The 16,542-nt window shown below is 44.6% G+C and overlaps 1 protein-coding gene across 4 annotated transcripts in view; it reads left to right on the forward strand.

The window, feature by feature from the left end:
* MAP3K3 (mitogen-activated protein kinase kinase kinase 3) overlaps window positions 1-16,542 on the forward strand; it is a 67,865-nt gene that overhangs the window by 40,267 nt on the left and 11,056 nt on the right. For all 4 annotated transcript variants that reach the window (XM_040989475.1, XM_040989476.1, XM_040989477.1 and 1 more), the window contains 2 exons: window positions 2,309-2,429; window positions 12,861-12,994. In XM_040989475.1, coding sequence (XP_040845409.1) covers window positions 2,309-2,429; window positions 12,861-12,994 — 255 coding nt within the window. The remainder of the gene's footprint in view (window positions 1-2,308; window positions 2,430-12,860; window positions 12,995-16,542) is intronic.

The following is a 16,542-nucleotide window of genomic DNA, read 5'->3' on the forward strand; positions in this document are numbered from 1 at the left end:
AGGCCACCACACCGGGCCCTCAGCTTTAGATTTTAAAAATGAAAGTTTAGGGACTGTGGCCTGGTTTGTGCTTGCATCCCATAGGGTGCCAGTTCAAATCCTACTGTTCCACTTTTGATCTAGCTCCCTGCTAATATGCCTCGGAAGCAATTAAAGATAATCTATAAGTTCTTTGGCCCCTGCACCCTCTTGGGAGACTTGGAAGAAGTTCTAGTCTCCTAACTTTAAACCAGCACAGCTCTGGCATATGGTCACTTGGGGACTGAACCAGTGAATGGAAAGTCTCTCTGTCTCTTCTTTTCTCTCTGTAAATACACATTTCAATAATAAAAAAACAGATTTATTTTTATTGGAAAGTCAGATTTACAGAGAGAAGGAGATACAGAAATAAAGTTCTTTCTTCTGCTGATTCACTCCCCACGTGGATTCAACAGCTGGAGCTAAGCCAATCCAAAGCCAGGAGTTTCTTTCAGGTCTCCCACGGGAGGGTGGAGAGGAGTCGTAGTGTTGCAGGGTCCCAAGGCTTTGGGCCGTCCTTGACTGCTTTCCCAGGCCACAAGCGGGGAGCTGGATGGGAAGTAGAGCAGCCGGGATACGAACACTGGCACTCATACAGGATCCTGGTGCATACAAGGCAAAGACTTTAGCCAGCAGGCTACCTCAAAAACACTAACACAAGTAAAATCTAAAAAAAAAAAAAGTTAGGATTTTCAATGTATGTCCTTTGGTCTGCTTCAAGTTCATGTTGCCAAGACTTATTAAATTTCCTCTGTGCAAAGTCCTGCATCCAAGCAGGTGTCCTGAGTGCTCATTATGCGGCTCTTTCTGACTGCAAGGCTACGGGGTTGTTTTTTTTTTTTTTGTCTGTCACAAACCTGCTCCCAGTGTGTGGCTTTGACTGTTTTTTCCTTTCTGACTCTCAGCAGAGTGCTATTGCACATCGGGGGCCTCAGCAAGAACATTCACTTCCCCTTGGTTCTGACTTCCTGTCAGAGCAAGACAGTTTGTCAAGACAACCCTGCATGTGATAAAGTCTGGCCTGGGCGGCCTAGAGCAGGCTTCTGGGAGCGGGAATCCTTTTTCCTGGACGACAGGATATAGAGTTTGTTTGGGTCAGATTTTTTTTTTTCCTTATGGGAGGTAGAAGAGATAGAGAAGCAAGTAGAAACTTTGACCCAAATGTTTATAAATCCTGAATGCCCATTCCCACTCCCAGTAGTACTCTGCTTATTTGTAATCTCATCCCCAAGGTTCCATTTTTAAGTTTTCTCAGTGCAGAAGCCCCCCTGCATTGCATTATTTTTTCAAGCTCACCCAGTGACTTGACCAAGCTGCAAAGCGTGTGTCAGGGTAGGGAGGCTGCTGACCCGTTCTGAATCCTTGGTCTCTGACACAGAATTACGATAATAATGTTTCCCAGGTGAACGTGATCACTACTGTTTACCTACAAATGCTGGTACTTTGTAGTAACAAATCTTCTTACTTTAATTTTCAGGGCACAATTAGAGTTAGAGAAAAAAAATTGGGTTGCTGTTTTAAATACATAATTAGTAACCAGAATTTTTTTTAAAAAGATCTATTTGTTTTATTGGACAGTCAGATATACAGAGAGGGGGAGAGAGAGAGAGGAAAATCTTCCATCCGTTGATTCACTCCCCAAGTGGCCACAACAGCCGGAGTCAAGCCGATCCAAAGCCAGGATCCTGGAGCCTCTTCCTGGTCTCCCACACGGGTGCAGGTCCCCAGGCTTTGGGCAGTCCTCGACTGCTTTCCCAGGCCACAAGCAGCGACATGAACTGGACCCGTGTGGGATTCCAGCGCATTCAAGGCGAGGGATTTAGCCACTAGGCTACCACACTGGGCCTAGTAACCAGAATTTTGCTGAGCAGGGAAGTCACCCTAATCCTCCATTCTGATACCCTCCCAGCAGGTGATCTTGCTGCTGAAATAATTTTCTGCCATTCTTATTAAGCTCTGTGGAGAATTTAGCAAGAGGGTATTTACAGCTCTCTTTTCAGTTAGAAATATTATTATAGGAATGCCTGCTATTCCTCTGAATCTTGGTCATCACCCATTAAACTGGGGCATCAGATCTCAGTTCTCATGAAGCACTAAAGCTGTAATCACTTGAGCAAATAGTGATTTCCCAAGACAGAGTATGAGTGAAATTTGGGGAAAGGCAGATTACTCGTGTATTAAAAAGTATCAAAGGTGGCTGAGAGTGTGAGGAGTCCTGGGAAAGAGCAAGGGGCCTTATAGGCCTGCTGGCTTCGAGGTGTAGCTCAGCATCTGTCTTCTTCTTTTACAGACCTGCTCTTCCCCCCACTCTGGAGCATCCAGGCAGGTGCGGATCAAGGCTTCCCAGTCCGCAGGGGATGTTAGTACCGTGTACCAGCCCCCCGAGTCCAGAAGCAGGCACCTCTCCGTCAGTGAGTATTTCACCTCTTTTATTCCTCTGATCTATTTTACCTGTGTTTTTTAAAAATCAATTAGTTATTAAACAGTGATCAAACATGTGTTGACTGATACTTTGTGGCATATGTATGTATATATCTCTGTTGGTTTTTGAGATAGAGAAATGACTGGAACATTATCCTAATCCTTCAAGGAACTTACAGTGTAATGTTATAGTACATGATTAAATTCTTCTTAACATTCCTGAAAAACAGTCTGAAACATCTGCTGGAAGACTTCCAGTAAAGGCTGTACTCACTTTTGGCTATCTTTCCACAAAGAACCTGCTTTGAGGAGAATGCTGGCCAATGGAAACTCTTGGAGAGTCAGACTGGGAAGGATGGGAGACTGTTAACATAGTGTTTATGGTCGGATAGCCAACCAGGCTGTGTCGTTGCTGCCAGACTCCCCCAGGAAAGAAGTCCCGGTCAGGGCTGTGAGTTGCACTAGGTAATCTAGTATTTTTCTGGATCCCATTTCCCAGCGTCTGGGGAGAAGGAATTAGGAAATTTCTGTTAAGAGAGAACTCTTACCAAACATTTGTTTTGTGCCTACTGCTCTCATGGTGTTGAAACCCTTGCTGCTGCCAGGAAGCCACATTTGCCCTTGTCATATGAGTAGAATTTCCCCAAACAGGACTCTCTCTGAAGATCCTGAGCTGAGTTTGGAAAGCCTGAGCATTGGTCCTATTGCTGAGTGTGGCTGTGAGTGATTTGCCTCACTTAGTAATTTCTAGAACCCAAGTAAACATTGATAGTGTTACCAAGTTAAAAGTCTGTATGTGAATTTCAGGTTCCTGTAGGTAACTGGTTGTTGTGAGGAGAGGTAGAGGAAAGACAGTAATACTGCAGCAGCAGGGAGGCCTTGTCCCTGAAATCCGGGTGCCCTAGTACCTGGGAAACTGTTAACATGGTCTCTTTACCAGTGTCATTGCAGACTGGGTAACCTGAGGTAGAAAAAGAGTACAGCATTATAGGCTAATTGCTAAAGGTTGGCATAGAGCAATATCTGGTTTCCTGACCCCAAGCAAGAGCCTGTGAGTTGTGTGTGGAGGCAGGAGCTAAATATTAGGCTGTTTAGACTCTTTATCCATGTCATAGGGAGCCATATATGGAAGTTATTTCTCTGATTAGAAATGCCAAGGAATAAAACTTCTGTGAGGTACTTCCTGTTGAGTTAGAAAATAATCCACATAGCCTCTCAGCACACCTAGATCCCTGCTTCCTTGTTTCAGCAAGCATTATTCAGCTGTTGGACTGGGATGGATGCAACAGTAAAGCATGTAGAAAGGCAAGAGTGGAGGCAATAACCAATTTTGCATGGGAGAGAAAGACTTTGACAGAACAGGCACTGTAAGTGACGTGTGTGTAAAGTAGACACAGGTATTTCTGGCAAAGAGAAGTACTCCTGCCAGATAGGATCACAAAAGAATCTGGTGGGTTCCAGGAAACCAAGTTGTTCTCAATGATAGGTGGAGGGATCAAGGACTGGAGATGCAAATTTGTCATTTTTCTCCACAAATGTCTGAGTGCTTGCTGTGGGCTGGTGCAACATAGGCTTTCTGGAAGTAAAGGGAAATGGTAAGAGAAAAGAGTGAAGGTTAAAGCATGAAGGATTAGGGAAAGTTCTAGAAGCAACAGTGGAGCCTAAAGCACAGAAACTGGCTTGCAAGAGCAGGTCACCTTCCCACCTGTTCTCCTTCCTTCACCATCAAAATTAACATCCCCATGTTTGGTGAGAGATATTCAGGGCATTCAGTTCTCATTGCAGCATTTGCAAAGATGGGAATGGACAAAGTAGCCCAATAAAATTTTTGAGAAGATATATTATTTACTTGAGAGAATTAATAGAATGGGGCGGGGAGAGAGACAGAGATCTTCCTTCTACTGCCCAGACTGTTGCAATGGCCAGAGTCGTGCTAGACTGAAGCCAGAAGCCAGGAGCCTCTTCCAGGTCTCCTGCATGGGTGCTGGAGCCCAAGCACTTGGCCATCCGATGCTACTTTCCCATCACATTAGTGGGGAACTGGATAGGAAGTGAATCAGCTAGGATTCAGACCAGCCCCTGTGTATAATAATAGCGCTGTAGGCAGCATCTTTACTTGCTGTGCCTCAGCACCAACCGCCTAGTGCAATTTTAGATAGCTCTGTTTATTTGAAATTCCTTCTGATTTTGAGTTGAAAATCTGCTTGTGCTTTGGTCATTGATTCTGGTACTGTTTTCTTGAGCAACACAGATAGCATCTTTCAGTGATAGTTTTTCAAATATTTGGAATTAACTATCATTTCAGTCTTCTTTTTAAATCATAATTGAAATTTAATTTCATCATAAATTTTTCAACATAATCACACCTTGAATTCCAATTTTTTCCTTCAGGCCAATCAACCTGTTAAATTAGTTCATAATTAAAAAAAAAAACTAACAAATCACAAAAGACCCTCCTAGGTAATGAGTTAACTTAAGATTAATTTCCCATGGTGATTAATCAATAGGAAGATAGAATTTCCCTATATGTAGATGTACGTCCATCTTTGCCCATGGCAATCCTGGCTTCTTTGACCCTATAAATTATTGAGTGGTGCCCTTAGACTGTGCAGCTAAGCTTCAGTTAAAGTGTTCATCCCTCCATCCTCTGACTTTTGTTTGTTCTAATAGTGTATCTTAAGTTTCTTTGCCTCTATTTTACATTTTTCTCCTTGTTTTGTTGCTTCATCCCATAATGAAACAAGCTAGACTGCAACCCCTAAATTGCAGAGGTAATAGCTGTCCAAAGGAGTTGGGTAGTGAAGAGGGGAAGAAAAGAAAAAAAAAAACAGACATGGACTGGTGGCTTATGGGAGCAACAGCAATGAAGTCAAGATAATTTTAGGCTTCAGACCTGAGCACATTATAATAGGAAAAATAAAGACAGTAAGAGGAGACCATGGATGAGTAAATGCCTAAAGGAGCAAAATGTGCAGTCGGGGCAGAGAGGAGGGGAAAAAAACTGTTGAACGGATGAAATGACTTACAGATGACAACTGGGCAGTAGAGAGTTGGCACGCTGTGTGTGGTCCAAGCTCAGTCTTAGGGTAGGTTTGAAAGGGTGGAAACCAGGACTGCCGAGGGGGTGGCCAAACAGAAGTCTCTTGCTCTCCTTCACTTTACAGGGCTCCTCATGCTCACTCTAAGTTCTTCTGTGGCTCTAGAAACTATTTAGTGGTGATAGCAAGTTCAAAATAAAATGGAAATTTTGAACACTGAAACATATTGGCGGTGTTTTCATGATCTTAATGAAAATGTTGAGAAGCATTTGGAAATGTTCATTAAAATATTCTGTTAAGGAAAAAAAAGATAATTTTCTCCCCCATTTCATCTGTTTGACAAAAGAGAAAAGGGTTTGAAAAATAGTTGATGATCAGAGAAAGAAGGCTGTCTCTTGTGCTTGCGATGACCTGCACATTAACACTGACCCAAAGCCCTAGAACTCCCAGTGGAGGCAGCTTCCTGACTGCATCAGCTTCCTGATAAGGGTTCTCCTATGAAGTGGGCCAGAATCTGAGAGCCTGTTGTTAAGCTTGAGTCTGTACAGAGCCAAAGAATCAAGAGCCTACAGTGAGTTCTCAAACTACTTTACTTTTTGGGGATAAGGAGGCTAGCAGAGAGCAAGCATGCCCCAGGAGGAATGTGGATGGCTGACAGCTTACGCTGGGCTCCTTTTTGTTGTAGAATGCTGTGGGCCACTCTGAAGGAACAACCACAAAGCGCTCACTCCTGTGCTGTGTGTTTCGGTGGGTGCTGGGATGGATCTCATAGCATAAATAGCCCAGTAAGGCTAGCCTTGCAAATCAGGCTAGAAAGCCAGGAAGGGCTCCCAGGGATCCTTCACTGCTGCCTTCACCTGCCTCCTGGGTCCTGTAGAACGAGCTATTTTGCATAGCACTGTGTTTTCTGATGGTAAGTTTGTAACTGTCAGCAAACCTGGTGGTCCACTGTCCTGGCCAGCTCAGCTGCCTGTCTTTTGTTCGTGACTGCTGTTGTATGTCTCATTGGTTTCCAATTTCTGAAATGAAGATAAAAACAAAACTGAAAATACCCTGGAGTAGTTCTGCCAACTCCTGGTTTTTCCATTCGCTTCCTCTGATAGCCATTGGTTTGGGGAGACTTCCCTTTCCTGCTCCAGGCTGTGGGTCTGTGCACAATAGCCCCTGGCATGTGGCCCATCAGATAACAATGCTGACTCTCTGTAGGCCACAGTGTGGATTGGAAAAAGTGAAAGTCTGGCTAGAAATAAAAGCTCAGACAACCCTTGCTATTTTCCCCTAGGCCCTCCTAGGTCTTCAGTCCTGGCTTTCTGTGAGCTAATTCCCATCCCACATGTAAAACCAGAAGAAAGTTTAGTGGAACTGGTAGATGAGAACATAGGTATCCTCAGTAAAAGATATACTTTTTATTGTAAAGGTATATATACAGAGAGAAAGGCCTTCCATCCGCAGGTTCACTCCTCAAGTGGCTGCAAAGGCCAAAGCTGAGCCGATCTGAAGCCAGGAGCCTCTTCCAGGTCTCCCATACAGGTGCAGGGTCTTCAGGCTTTGGGCCATCCTGGACTGCTTTCCCAGGCCACAAGCGGTGAGCTGGATGGGAAGTGGAACAGTCAAGATACAAATTGGCAAGATACAAAGTGGGATCCTGGCTCATACAAGGCGAGGATTTAGCCACTAGGCTATCATGCCAAGCCCAATATGTAATCTTTTCAGATACATTTGTCATCATTCAGTTGAACAATGAGAACCCACTCTAGCTAGTCTCAAGAAAAGAGATGCATTGCACATTCTAGCTTATGGAATCACTAGAGGAGCCAGAGTAGCAGGCACTGGGTTAGGGTTAAGCTACCCTGATGATGGTGCACACAGAAGGAGCTCTTCCTGCTTCTGGTTGCATCATCAGGCAGCCATCAATCCAGAGTCTCAGTGCCTCACGTCAGGGCTGCGCACTAGTTCCATGGGATGGTCACACCCAACCCTTGACATGGGCAAAACTGAAGACCAGATGTGGAACACTGCCAACGCTGTGTTAGACAACCAAAGGTTTCAATGACTGTACCCGGAAGTAGCAGGTATCACAGTGGAGGGACTGCAGCAAGAAGTAGGTAAGGTTGGAACATGCATTTGGCAATGCAGTGGGGATACCAGTTGGGATCCTATCTCACAGTGCCTGAGTTTGAGTCTGAGCTCTACTCCTTCCAGATCCCTGCTAATTTGCACACATGGAGGCCGTGGATGATGGCTCAGTTGAGTGCTTGTGTCTCTGGCACTCACATGGATGGGAGACCCAGAAGGAACTCAAGCTCCTGCCTTTGTCCTTGTCCTGTTACTATGGACATTTGGGAAGTGATCCAGTAGATGGAAGATTGTTTATTTAAAAAGCAGGGGTTAGAGAGAGGAGGAGAGACAGAGAGTTCTTCCATCTGCTGGTTCATCACGAACAGCTGCAACAGATAGCTGATCTGGAGCCAGGAGCTTCTTCCAGGTCTTCCACCTGAATTCAGGGTCCCATGGACTTGAGCCATCCTTCACTGCTTTCCTGAGCAGGGAGCTAGACCAGGAGTGGAGCAGCTGGGACATGAACCTAGCTCCCATGTGAGATTCTGGCACTTGGAAGGGGAGGACTAGCCTGTTGAACCACTATGCCAGCTCGAAAATAAATTTTTTTAAAGTGAAGGAAACCAGTGTGATTCTATTGAGTGGTGTCATGTAGATGTATGTCTGATTTGCTAAATTTACAACTTCAGGAAGTTATGAGGTAGATAGCTCTCCCCGGATCTACATGTGAGGAAACTGTATCGGGTGTTTAAATCATTTGGCTAACGAGTGGCAGTGCCTGATTTGAACCCATACTCATCTAATTCAAAAGCTTGGGCTCTTCTCAGTTCATCTTGCTTATGTTCTTAGGCTTATTTCTCCTGCCAACAAGTATGCATTAAATTACCATAGGACTTGTGGGATGCCAAAATATTATCCAAATCCAAAAGTGAGAAGCAACCACTAGGCTAATATTTACAAATAAAGAGTTAAATTATGTTGTGTGTGTATATCTGTTTTTGTTTTGCTTTGTTTTATTTTTGGATTTATTTATTCGTTTGGAAGACAGAGATACAGAGAGATACAGGGAGAAGTCTTCCATTGCTGGTTTGCTCCCCAAATGGCCACAACACTGGCTGGGCCAGCTGAAACAAGGAGCTTTTTCCAGGTCTCTGATGTGGGTGTAAGGGTGCAAGCATTTGGGCCATCTTCCACTGCTTTCACAGGCACTGTAGGAGAAGCTGGATTTAATGTGGAACAGCTAGGACTTAAACTGGCACCCATGTGGGATGCCATTGTCACAGGTGGCAGTTTAGTCTCTACGCCACAGCACAACCACTGTGCTGTGTGTTTTGAAACATGGTATGAGTTAAGTTTTCAGAATACCATCCCTTGAGGACAGAACTGTGGCCTGGCAGTAAATCCACTGCCTGCAACACTGGCATCCCATATGATTCCTGGTTCATCTCCCAGCTGCTTCATTTCCCATCCAACTCCCTGCTAATGACTTGAGAAAAGCAGCAAAAGATAGCCCAAGTGCTTGAACCCTGCCAGCTATGTTGGAGACACAGATGAGGCATCTGGTTTTGACCTGGCCCAGTGTTGGCCATTGAAGTCATCAGAGGAATGAACCAGTGGATGGAAGATTTTCTCTATTTTTCTGTAACTGACTTTCATGATGAATAAATAAATCCATTTGCTGGTTTACTCCCCAGATATCCACAACAGCTGGGGCTAGGCGGAGTCACAACTAGGAGCCTGGAACTCAACGTGGGTCTCTGCTGTGAGTGGCAGGGACGGATTACTTCTACCATCATCTGCCTCCCTAGGGTATTTGTATTAGCAGGGATCTAGAATTGGAAATGGAGCTGGGATTCAAACCTTATGCCCTCCAGTGTGGGCTGTGGACAGGTGCTTCAGCCATCTGCTGCATTCCCAGGCACATCAGCAGGGAGTAAGATCAGAAGTGCAGCAGCTGGGTTCTGCACGATAGCCTAAATCCTCATCTTACATCCACCGGGATCCCATATGGGTGCTTCATATCGCGTCTGCTTCACTTCCCACCCAGCTCCCTGCTGTGGCATGGGAAAGCAGTAGAGGACAGCTCAAAGCATTGGGAGACCCAGAAAAGGCTCATGGCTCCTGGCTTTGGATCGCTCAGCTCCGGGCCATTGTGGCTACCTGGGGAGTGAGCCAGCAGATAAAAGGTCTTTCTCTCTGTGTCTCCTTCTCTCTGTATATCTGCTTTCAAATAAATGAATAAATAAATAAATAAATAAGATCTTTAAAATAAAAAAGCCACCCTTTAAAAAAAAAAAACAAGAAATGCAGCAGCCAGGACTTGCGTTCGTATGGGATGCTGGCAGTCTGTCCGGTGCACCGCAGCACCAGTCCCTGTCCGCTTTGTTTTTGTTTATAGAGTTTATTTATGTTACTGGAAAGGCAGGTTTAGGGAGAGGAGAAACAGACAGAAAGCAGCTGATTCACTCCCCATCCCCAAATAGCCCCTGGGCCACTCCCTGCCTCTCACATAAGACAGGGATTTCTGACAGGGATTTCTCACCTTGGCCATTGTGGCCATTCAAAGAGTGAATCAGCAAATGGAAGCTCTCCCATTCACTTTCTGTTTCTCCCTCTTTCCGTGTAATTTTGCCCTTCAAAGAATTATTTAAAAAAATAATAGAACACATGGACAAGACTCTTCATGGGCTATTTGAGATCATTTGAAAGGCATATCTCTGGTACCATTTCATCTTAGAATTGATAGCCTCTATACTGTAAGATGTTGACAAAGGAGACCCAGCACAATTCCGTGCCTATTTTCAGAGTGATTTTTTTTTTATACATGTGTTCTGGAGTTAGGTGACACCAGATTACTGTGGGTTTTGTGTTAACCTTCCTATACAAGACACTTCCTACACAAGACACATCCTTAGAGGCTGGATTGATGTCTCCAAGAAGAGATTATAAATATTCTTCTTCATGGTGGATTCATCATGTCTTCTTGCACTCAAACAGGCCATATGTTCTGAACAATTTGCTTCATGTAAAGAATCAAAGAGTTTATTGAAGGACATTGAAAATGATTTAAACTAAATTTCTTAGAAATGGTTTTCAAAATGCAGCCCTTTTCACCATTTTTTCTTTTTTTTTAAGACTTATTTTTTTTATTTTTTTTTAAAGATTTATTTTTTATTATTTTTTTTATTGGAAAGGAGAATATACAGAGAGGAGAGACAGAGAGGAAGATCTTCCGTCCGATGATTCACTCCCCAAGTGAGCGCAATGGCCGATGCTATGCCGGTCCAAAGCCAGGAGCCTCTTCCGGGTCTCCCACACGGGTGCAGGGTCCCAAAGCCTTGGGCCGTCCTTGACTGCTTTCCCAGGCCACAGGCAGGGAGCTGGAAGGGAAGCAGGGCTGCCAGGGATAGAACCGGTGCCCATAAGGGATCCCAGGCGTGCAAGGCGAGGACCTTAACCACTTGCGCCACCACGCCGGGCCCAAGACTTATTTATTTTTATTGGAAAGGCAGATATACAGAGAGGAGGAGAGACAGAAAGGAAGATCTTCCGTCTGATGGTTCACTCCCCAAGTGAGTGCAAGGGCTGGAGCTGAGCCAGTCTGAAGCCAGGAGCCAGGAGCTCTTCCGGGTCTCCCACACGAGTGCAGGGTCCCAACCGTCCTCAACTGCCGTCCTTGGCCACACGCAGGGAGCTAGATGGGAAGCTGGGCCGCTGGGATTAGAACTGGCGCCCATATGGGATCCTGGCGCATGCATGACGAGGACTCTACGCTATCGCACTGGGCCAGACCCAGTATAAGAAGTTTTGATTTCTAATTGCTTTGTCTGAACTTCACTGCAAGTTCAAATATTTAAAAAAATATGGGGCCAGTTTATATCCTGGCTGCTCTCCTTCCCTTCCAGTTGCTTGTGGCTTGGGAAAGGAGTGGAGGGTGGCCCAAAGCCTTGAGACCCTGCACCTGTGTGGGAGATCTGAGAGAAGCTCCTGGCTTCAGATGGACTTAGCTCTAGCCATTGTGGCCACGTGGGGAGTGAATCATTGGACTAAAGATCTTTCTGTCTCCTTCGTCTCTGTAAATCTGACTTTGTAATTCAAAATATATCTTTTTAAATATTTGAAAATGTCTGTAGCAGGGATGTTGAAAGTAAAATGACACAATTACTATAACCTTCCAACAAAAGTGACATGCCACATAAATGTGCGATCATGATATCACTGCCGTAGGAGTCAGGGACTGTAGTAGGAATGGAGGTGGCCGACTCTTGCTGCTGCCACAGTCTTCTCACCTGGTGCTGGTCAAGAGTGAGTGGGCAGATCCTGAAAGGTCAGGTCAGCAGAGAGAGATGAAGAGACGCCCGGTTAGATCAGTGATCTTTCCCTCGGCTCCGTCCTCGAACGTGCTGCAAGGACTAGGCCTCCCTCATCTTCAGCTTTAACCTTTTGTAATTTCGGTTGCTCGTAATCAGCTGTCGTCCAAGAATATGAAATGCAGAATTGCAGAAATGAACAATTCTTAAATTTTTAGTTGTGTGCCATTTGAGTAATGTGGTAGAATCTCACTGTCCTGATTAGGACATGAATCGTCTCCTTGTCCAGCATATCCAGCTATATATGTCTGGTGGCTATGCATGCCACCTTCCCAATATTCACTTGGTAGTCAGATTGTTGCAATATTAAAATGTTTGTATTCAGATAACCCTTATTTTACTCCATAATGTCTCTAAAGCTCAAGAATGGTGATGTTGGAAATTTGATTTCAACATATTATTGTAATTATTCTAATTGCTCATTAGTTATTGTTAATCTCTTACTGTGCTTAATTTGTAAATTAAACTGTATCATATTAATGTATGAGAAATAACATTATTATGTAGAGTTTGGTACCGTATGTTGTTTCAGGCAGCCACTGGGGATCTTGGAATGGGCTTCACTAGATAAGAAAAGAGCTGCTATTTTAATCTTTTATCCTAGCTTTTTTCTGGAATGAGAGAAAATGACAACAGTGCTCTGGAAGGAGAAAGAGCAGTTACATTGTGAAAAAAATACTAAGTACATAATTACATCAAGGGATATAAAAGGTTGCATGATTGCCAACTTCAGTGGGTTCCTGTTGGTGCCAGCCTTCCTGATCTTCGGTGTTCCGTACCCTGCCCCATCTTTGGAGCTTGCTTCCTATGAAGAAGAGACTGCAACACGCTGGGTTTTAGAAGCACAACTCATCTGGATCACTGTGGCTTGGTATCTCTAAGCTGGTCTCGTGCTGCTGCTCTTAATCCACGTGCCCTGGACTCTGTTGTCACAAGTTTTATTTCTGTGCTCCAGGCTCCCAAAACCCTGGCCGAAGCTCACCTCCACCTGGCTATGTGCCTGAGCGCCAGCAGCACATTGCACGACAGGGATCTTATACCAGCATCAACAGTGAGGGGGAGTTCATCCCAGAGACCAGCGAGCAGTGCGTGAGTATGGGGGACTGGGGTACGCCCATGGCCTGCATGAGACCAAGGTTCTATCAGGGGATTCTCAGTGGGCACAGTGCAAACCTGAAGGACTTGAACTTTTTTATAAATCAGGCCTGCCCAAATATGGATTATTCCTTTCTAGAAGCCAAATATCAATTCCTGCCAGACTAGCTCTAAACTCCCTCATTGGTGTGAGGTGAGCACTTGACAGGTTCCCTTATCTGTGGTCTTCCCACGGGTTCCTTGCAGAGAATGCCTTGCGGTGTGTGCTTCCTCTTTGTCTTCATTTCAGCAGAGTTCTACCAGGGGACCAATCATAAACTGACAGATTGTGTTTTTCATTGTATCCGTTTTAATGTTACTATTTCTTAATGTCAAATACAAATTACACTTTAGGATTGGTTATGGGAACCTTTTATGTTGGTAAACAGCTGTATTAATTACCTGTTACCACATAACAAACTTAAAGCCTTAATAGAACATACCCTTATTTTTTTATACTTTTCATGACACAGAAGTCCAGTTATGTATTAGTTGAATCACAAAAAGCCGTATTGCTTTCTCGAGCTTGGGACTCTCCAGGGTAGTGTGTGTGTGAGCAGGATTCAGTTCCTGTAGGTGGGTGTTGTGGCACTGTGGACTAAGATGCCCTTAGTGATGCCCCATCTCAGATTGGAGTGCTGGTTTGCTCTGATCTAGCTCCGTGCTTGTGTGCCCGTAAGGCAGTCCTGAATACAGCCACTGTTGCGGGGACTTGAGGAGTGAACCATCAGGTGGAAGATACCGTTGTCTCTCTCCCTGTCTGTAACTTTACCTTCAAATACATAAATTAACTTTTTTTTTTTGAAAGGGGAGAGAAACTAGAATTTAAAAAGAAAAAACTTGTTGGGCTGTGCTCCCTGTTCTTGCTGGTTGTCATCCAGAAGCTGCTCCAGGTTCCCAGAGGCTACTTGAAGTTCCTGGCCATAGGACTGTCTTCAACCTGGCAGGGTCTTCAAAGGCAGCAGGCAAATCGCTCTCTTAAAAAAAAAAAAGGAAAGAAAAGTTTTTTGTTTTTTCATTTGAAAAGTAGAGTTAAAAGAAAGAGTGACAGAGAGAACTTCAATTTGCTGATTCACTCTCCAAATGGCTACAACAGCTGGAACTGGGTGACCCAGCATGGTAGCCTAGCAGCTAAAGTTCTCACCTTGTACACACCAGGATCCCATGTGGGCACCAGTTGTAATCCCTGCAGTCCCGCTTCCTGTCCAGCTCCCTGCTTGTGGCCTGGGAGGGCAGTCAAGTGCAGCCCAAAGCCTTGGGACCCTGCACCCGTGTGGGAGATGCAGAAGAGGCTTTGGGGTCCTGGCTTTGGGCTCAACTCCAGCCGTTGCAGCTACTTGGGGAGTGAAGATCTTTCTCTCTTTAGCTCCTCCTCTCTGTATATCTGACTGTCCAATAAAAAATAAATAAATCTTTAGAAAAAAGCAAAATGCTGGAGCTGGGCCAGTCCGAAACCAGGAGCCAGCATTCTCTAGGTCTCAAGTGGAGGACTTGGATCCTCCACTGCCTTCCCAGGCAACCAAGAGAAGCTGGATCAGAAGAAGTGAAGCCGCTGGGACTTGAGCCAACGCTCATGCTGGATGCTGGCATCACAAGAGGAGTCTCCGCGTGCTATGCCATGGCAATGTCCCCAGGAAAGTCTCTTGCTCTCTTTTGCAAAGATGGGGTCTTACATAACATAAACTAATTGTGGGAAAGAATATCATACTCTGTTTGCTATCATCTCTTGGCTAAAAGCAAGTCATCAATTCTGCTTGTGCCCAGGGCAAGTGGCCTTGCGAGGGGGTAGTCACCTGAGGATGTGTCTGCCACAGTGGCCCGCTCATTTTAATGGATAGCTTTTTAACCAATGGCTTACTTCAAATTGGCAATTTGGCTTAGTGAGCTCAGCATGGGTGAAATCTCCAGTTTTATTTTAGTCTTTTCAAGGAGTTTGCTTTGTCTTTTCAGGGAATTAATCATAACTTGTTGGGATTTGGGAAATGGGAGCCAGTATCATTACATGGAATTGTACAGAACACTGATTTTTATATCTTCTCTTTCATCATTGCAACTTATGTGGGTTACGAGAGGCCCTTTCCGGACTTGTCCTTTCTTGCTAACTACGTATTTAACAGTGAGCTGAAAGGCCTGTTGGCTGCAGGCTCCCTTCCTGTCATCTTACTGTTTTACCATCCTTTCTGTTTCCTTCTGGACACCAGCTGCTCTAGAGGTAACACTGATGTGAAATCCCGGAGCTTGCAAATAAGCTGGATTGCCTTTGATCTTCACCCACCCCCACAGTCCTATTCCTTGCTCCTTCACTTTTTTGTTTGCCCTGACGGGCTCTGGAAGGCAAGGGATGGTTTGAGTCCCAGTGAAACAGACTTCTAGAAAGACACCAAGGAGGGTGGTGGCTGGGTCCTGTCTTGTCCACCCGCCAAGGAGATTGGCTCCTGGTACCAGGTCTTCAGAGTCCAGTCATCCTGGTGTCTACACAGGGGCACTTCTCGGGAGCCAAAGAGCATAGTGCAGAATTAAAAATATTCCATTGGGACTTTCTTGAAAAGTGAAACTAAGAGAAGTTTATTTTGTTTTTTCTTTAATCAGGCTTAGCTAATGCTAATTTTTAGAATGGTCAAAGCATGATTCATGTTAATTTTTTTGGCTTAATTTTTCTTGCAGAAATTACGCTAGCACAATGTAACTTCCTTCACTTCCCCTTTGACTTGTACAGCACTATTGTAAGGAGGGTCATTCTTTGCAAAAGCATTCATGGGACTCAGCGTTTTTTCCTAAAGTTGCTCTTGAACCTTTTAAGTCCTCTTCCTTCATCACACCTAGCTTCACCAAACATACACTTAAATGATTTGGAGCAATTCTTTTCCATGTTGATTTTATCCATTTTGAGCAGGATTTGTGATTTTACTTTGTAATTAATTTGCCTTGATTGGCAGACTTTTTAAAAGATTTACTTATTTTTATTTGAAAGGCAGATTTACAGGCCTTGGGAAAATAGCCTAGTGGCTAAATTCTTACCTTGTACATACCAGATCCCATATGGGTTCCGGTTCATGTCCTGGCTGCCTCGCTTCCCATCCAGCTCCCTGCTTGTGACCTGGGAAAACCTTGGGAGCCTGTACCCATGTGGGAGACCCAGAAGAAGCTCCTGGCTCCTAGCTCTGCTCAACTCAGCTCTGGCCATTGTGGTCACTTGGGGAGTGAACCAGCAGACAAAAGGAGCTTAGGCTTTTGTAGATTTTAATATGGGCGCAGGTTCTGAAATCAGTCCTGTGTAGACACTAGGATGACTGTACCACCTGTATAGCAAAAGGAAGTGAGGGACCTTCAGAAGATCAGTTAGAAAGCTGCTGTGAAGTGTTTTGTTACTATGGTTTACCAGGACAGACAAATATTTCCAATTGTGTGAATACCTGTTAACTCTGCGTCACAATCAGGAATTAGAAAAAAATTTGTTCTGGTACTAGCTGTACACAAACTAGTTTATGACTTTAGAGAAGTTG

Source organism: Ochotona curzoniae, unplaced genomic scaffold (assembly GCF_017591425.1).
Source record: "Ochotona curzoniae isolate NIBS_2020 unplaced genomic scaffold, NIBS_Ocur_1.0 contig_523, whole genome shotgun sequence".
NCBI classification, from domain to species: domain Eukaryota; kingdom Metazoa; phylum Chordata; class Mammalia; order Lagomorpha; family Ochotonidae; genus Ochotona; species Ochotona curzoniae.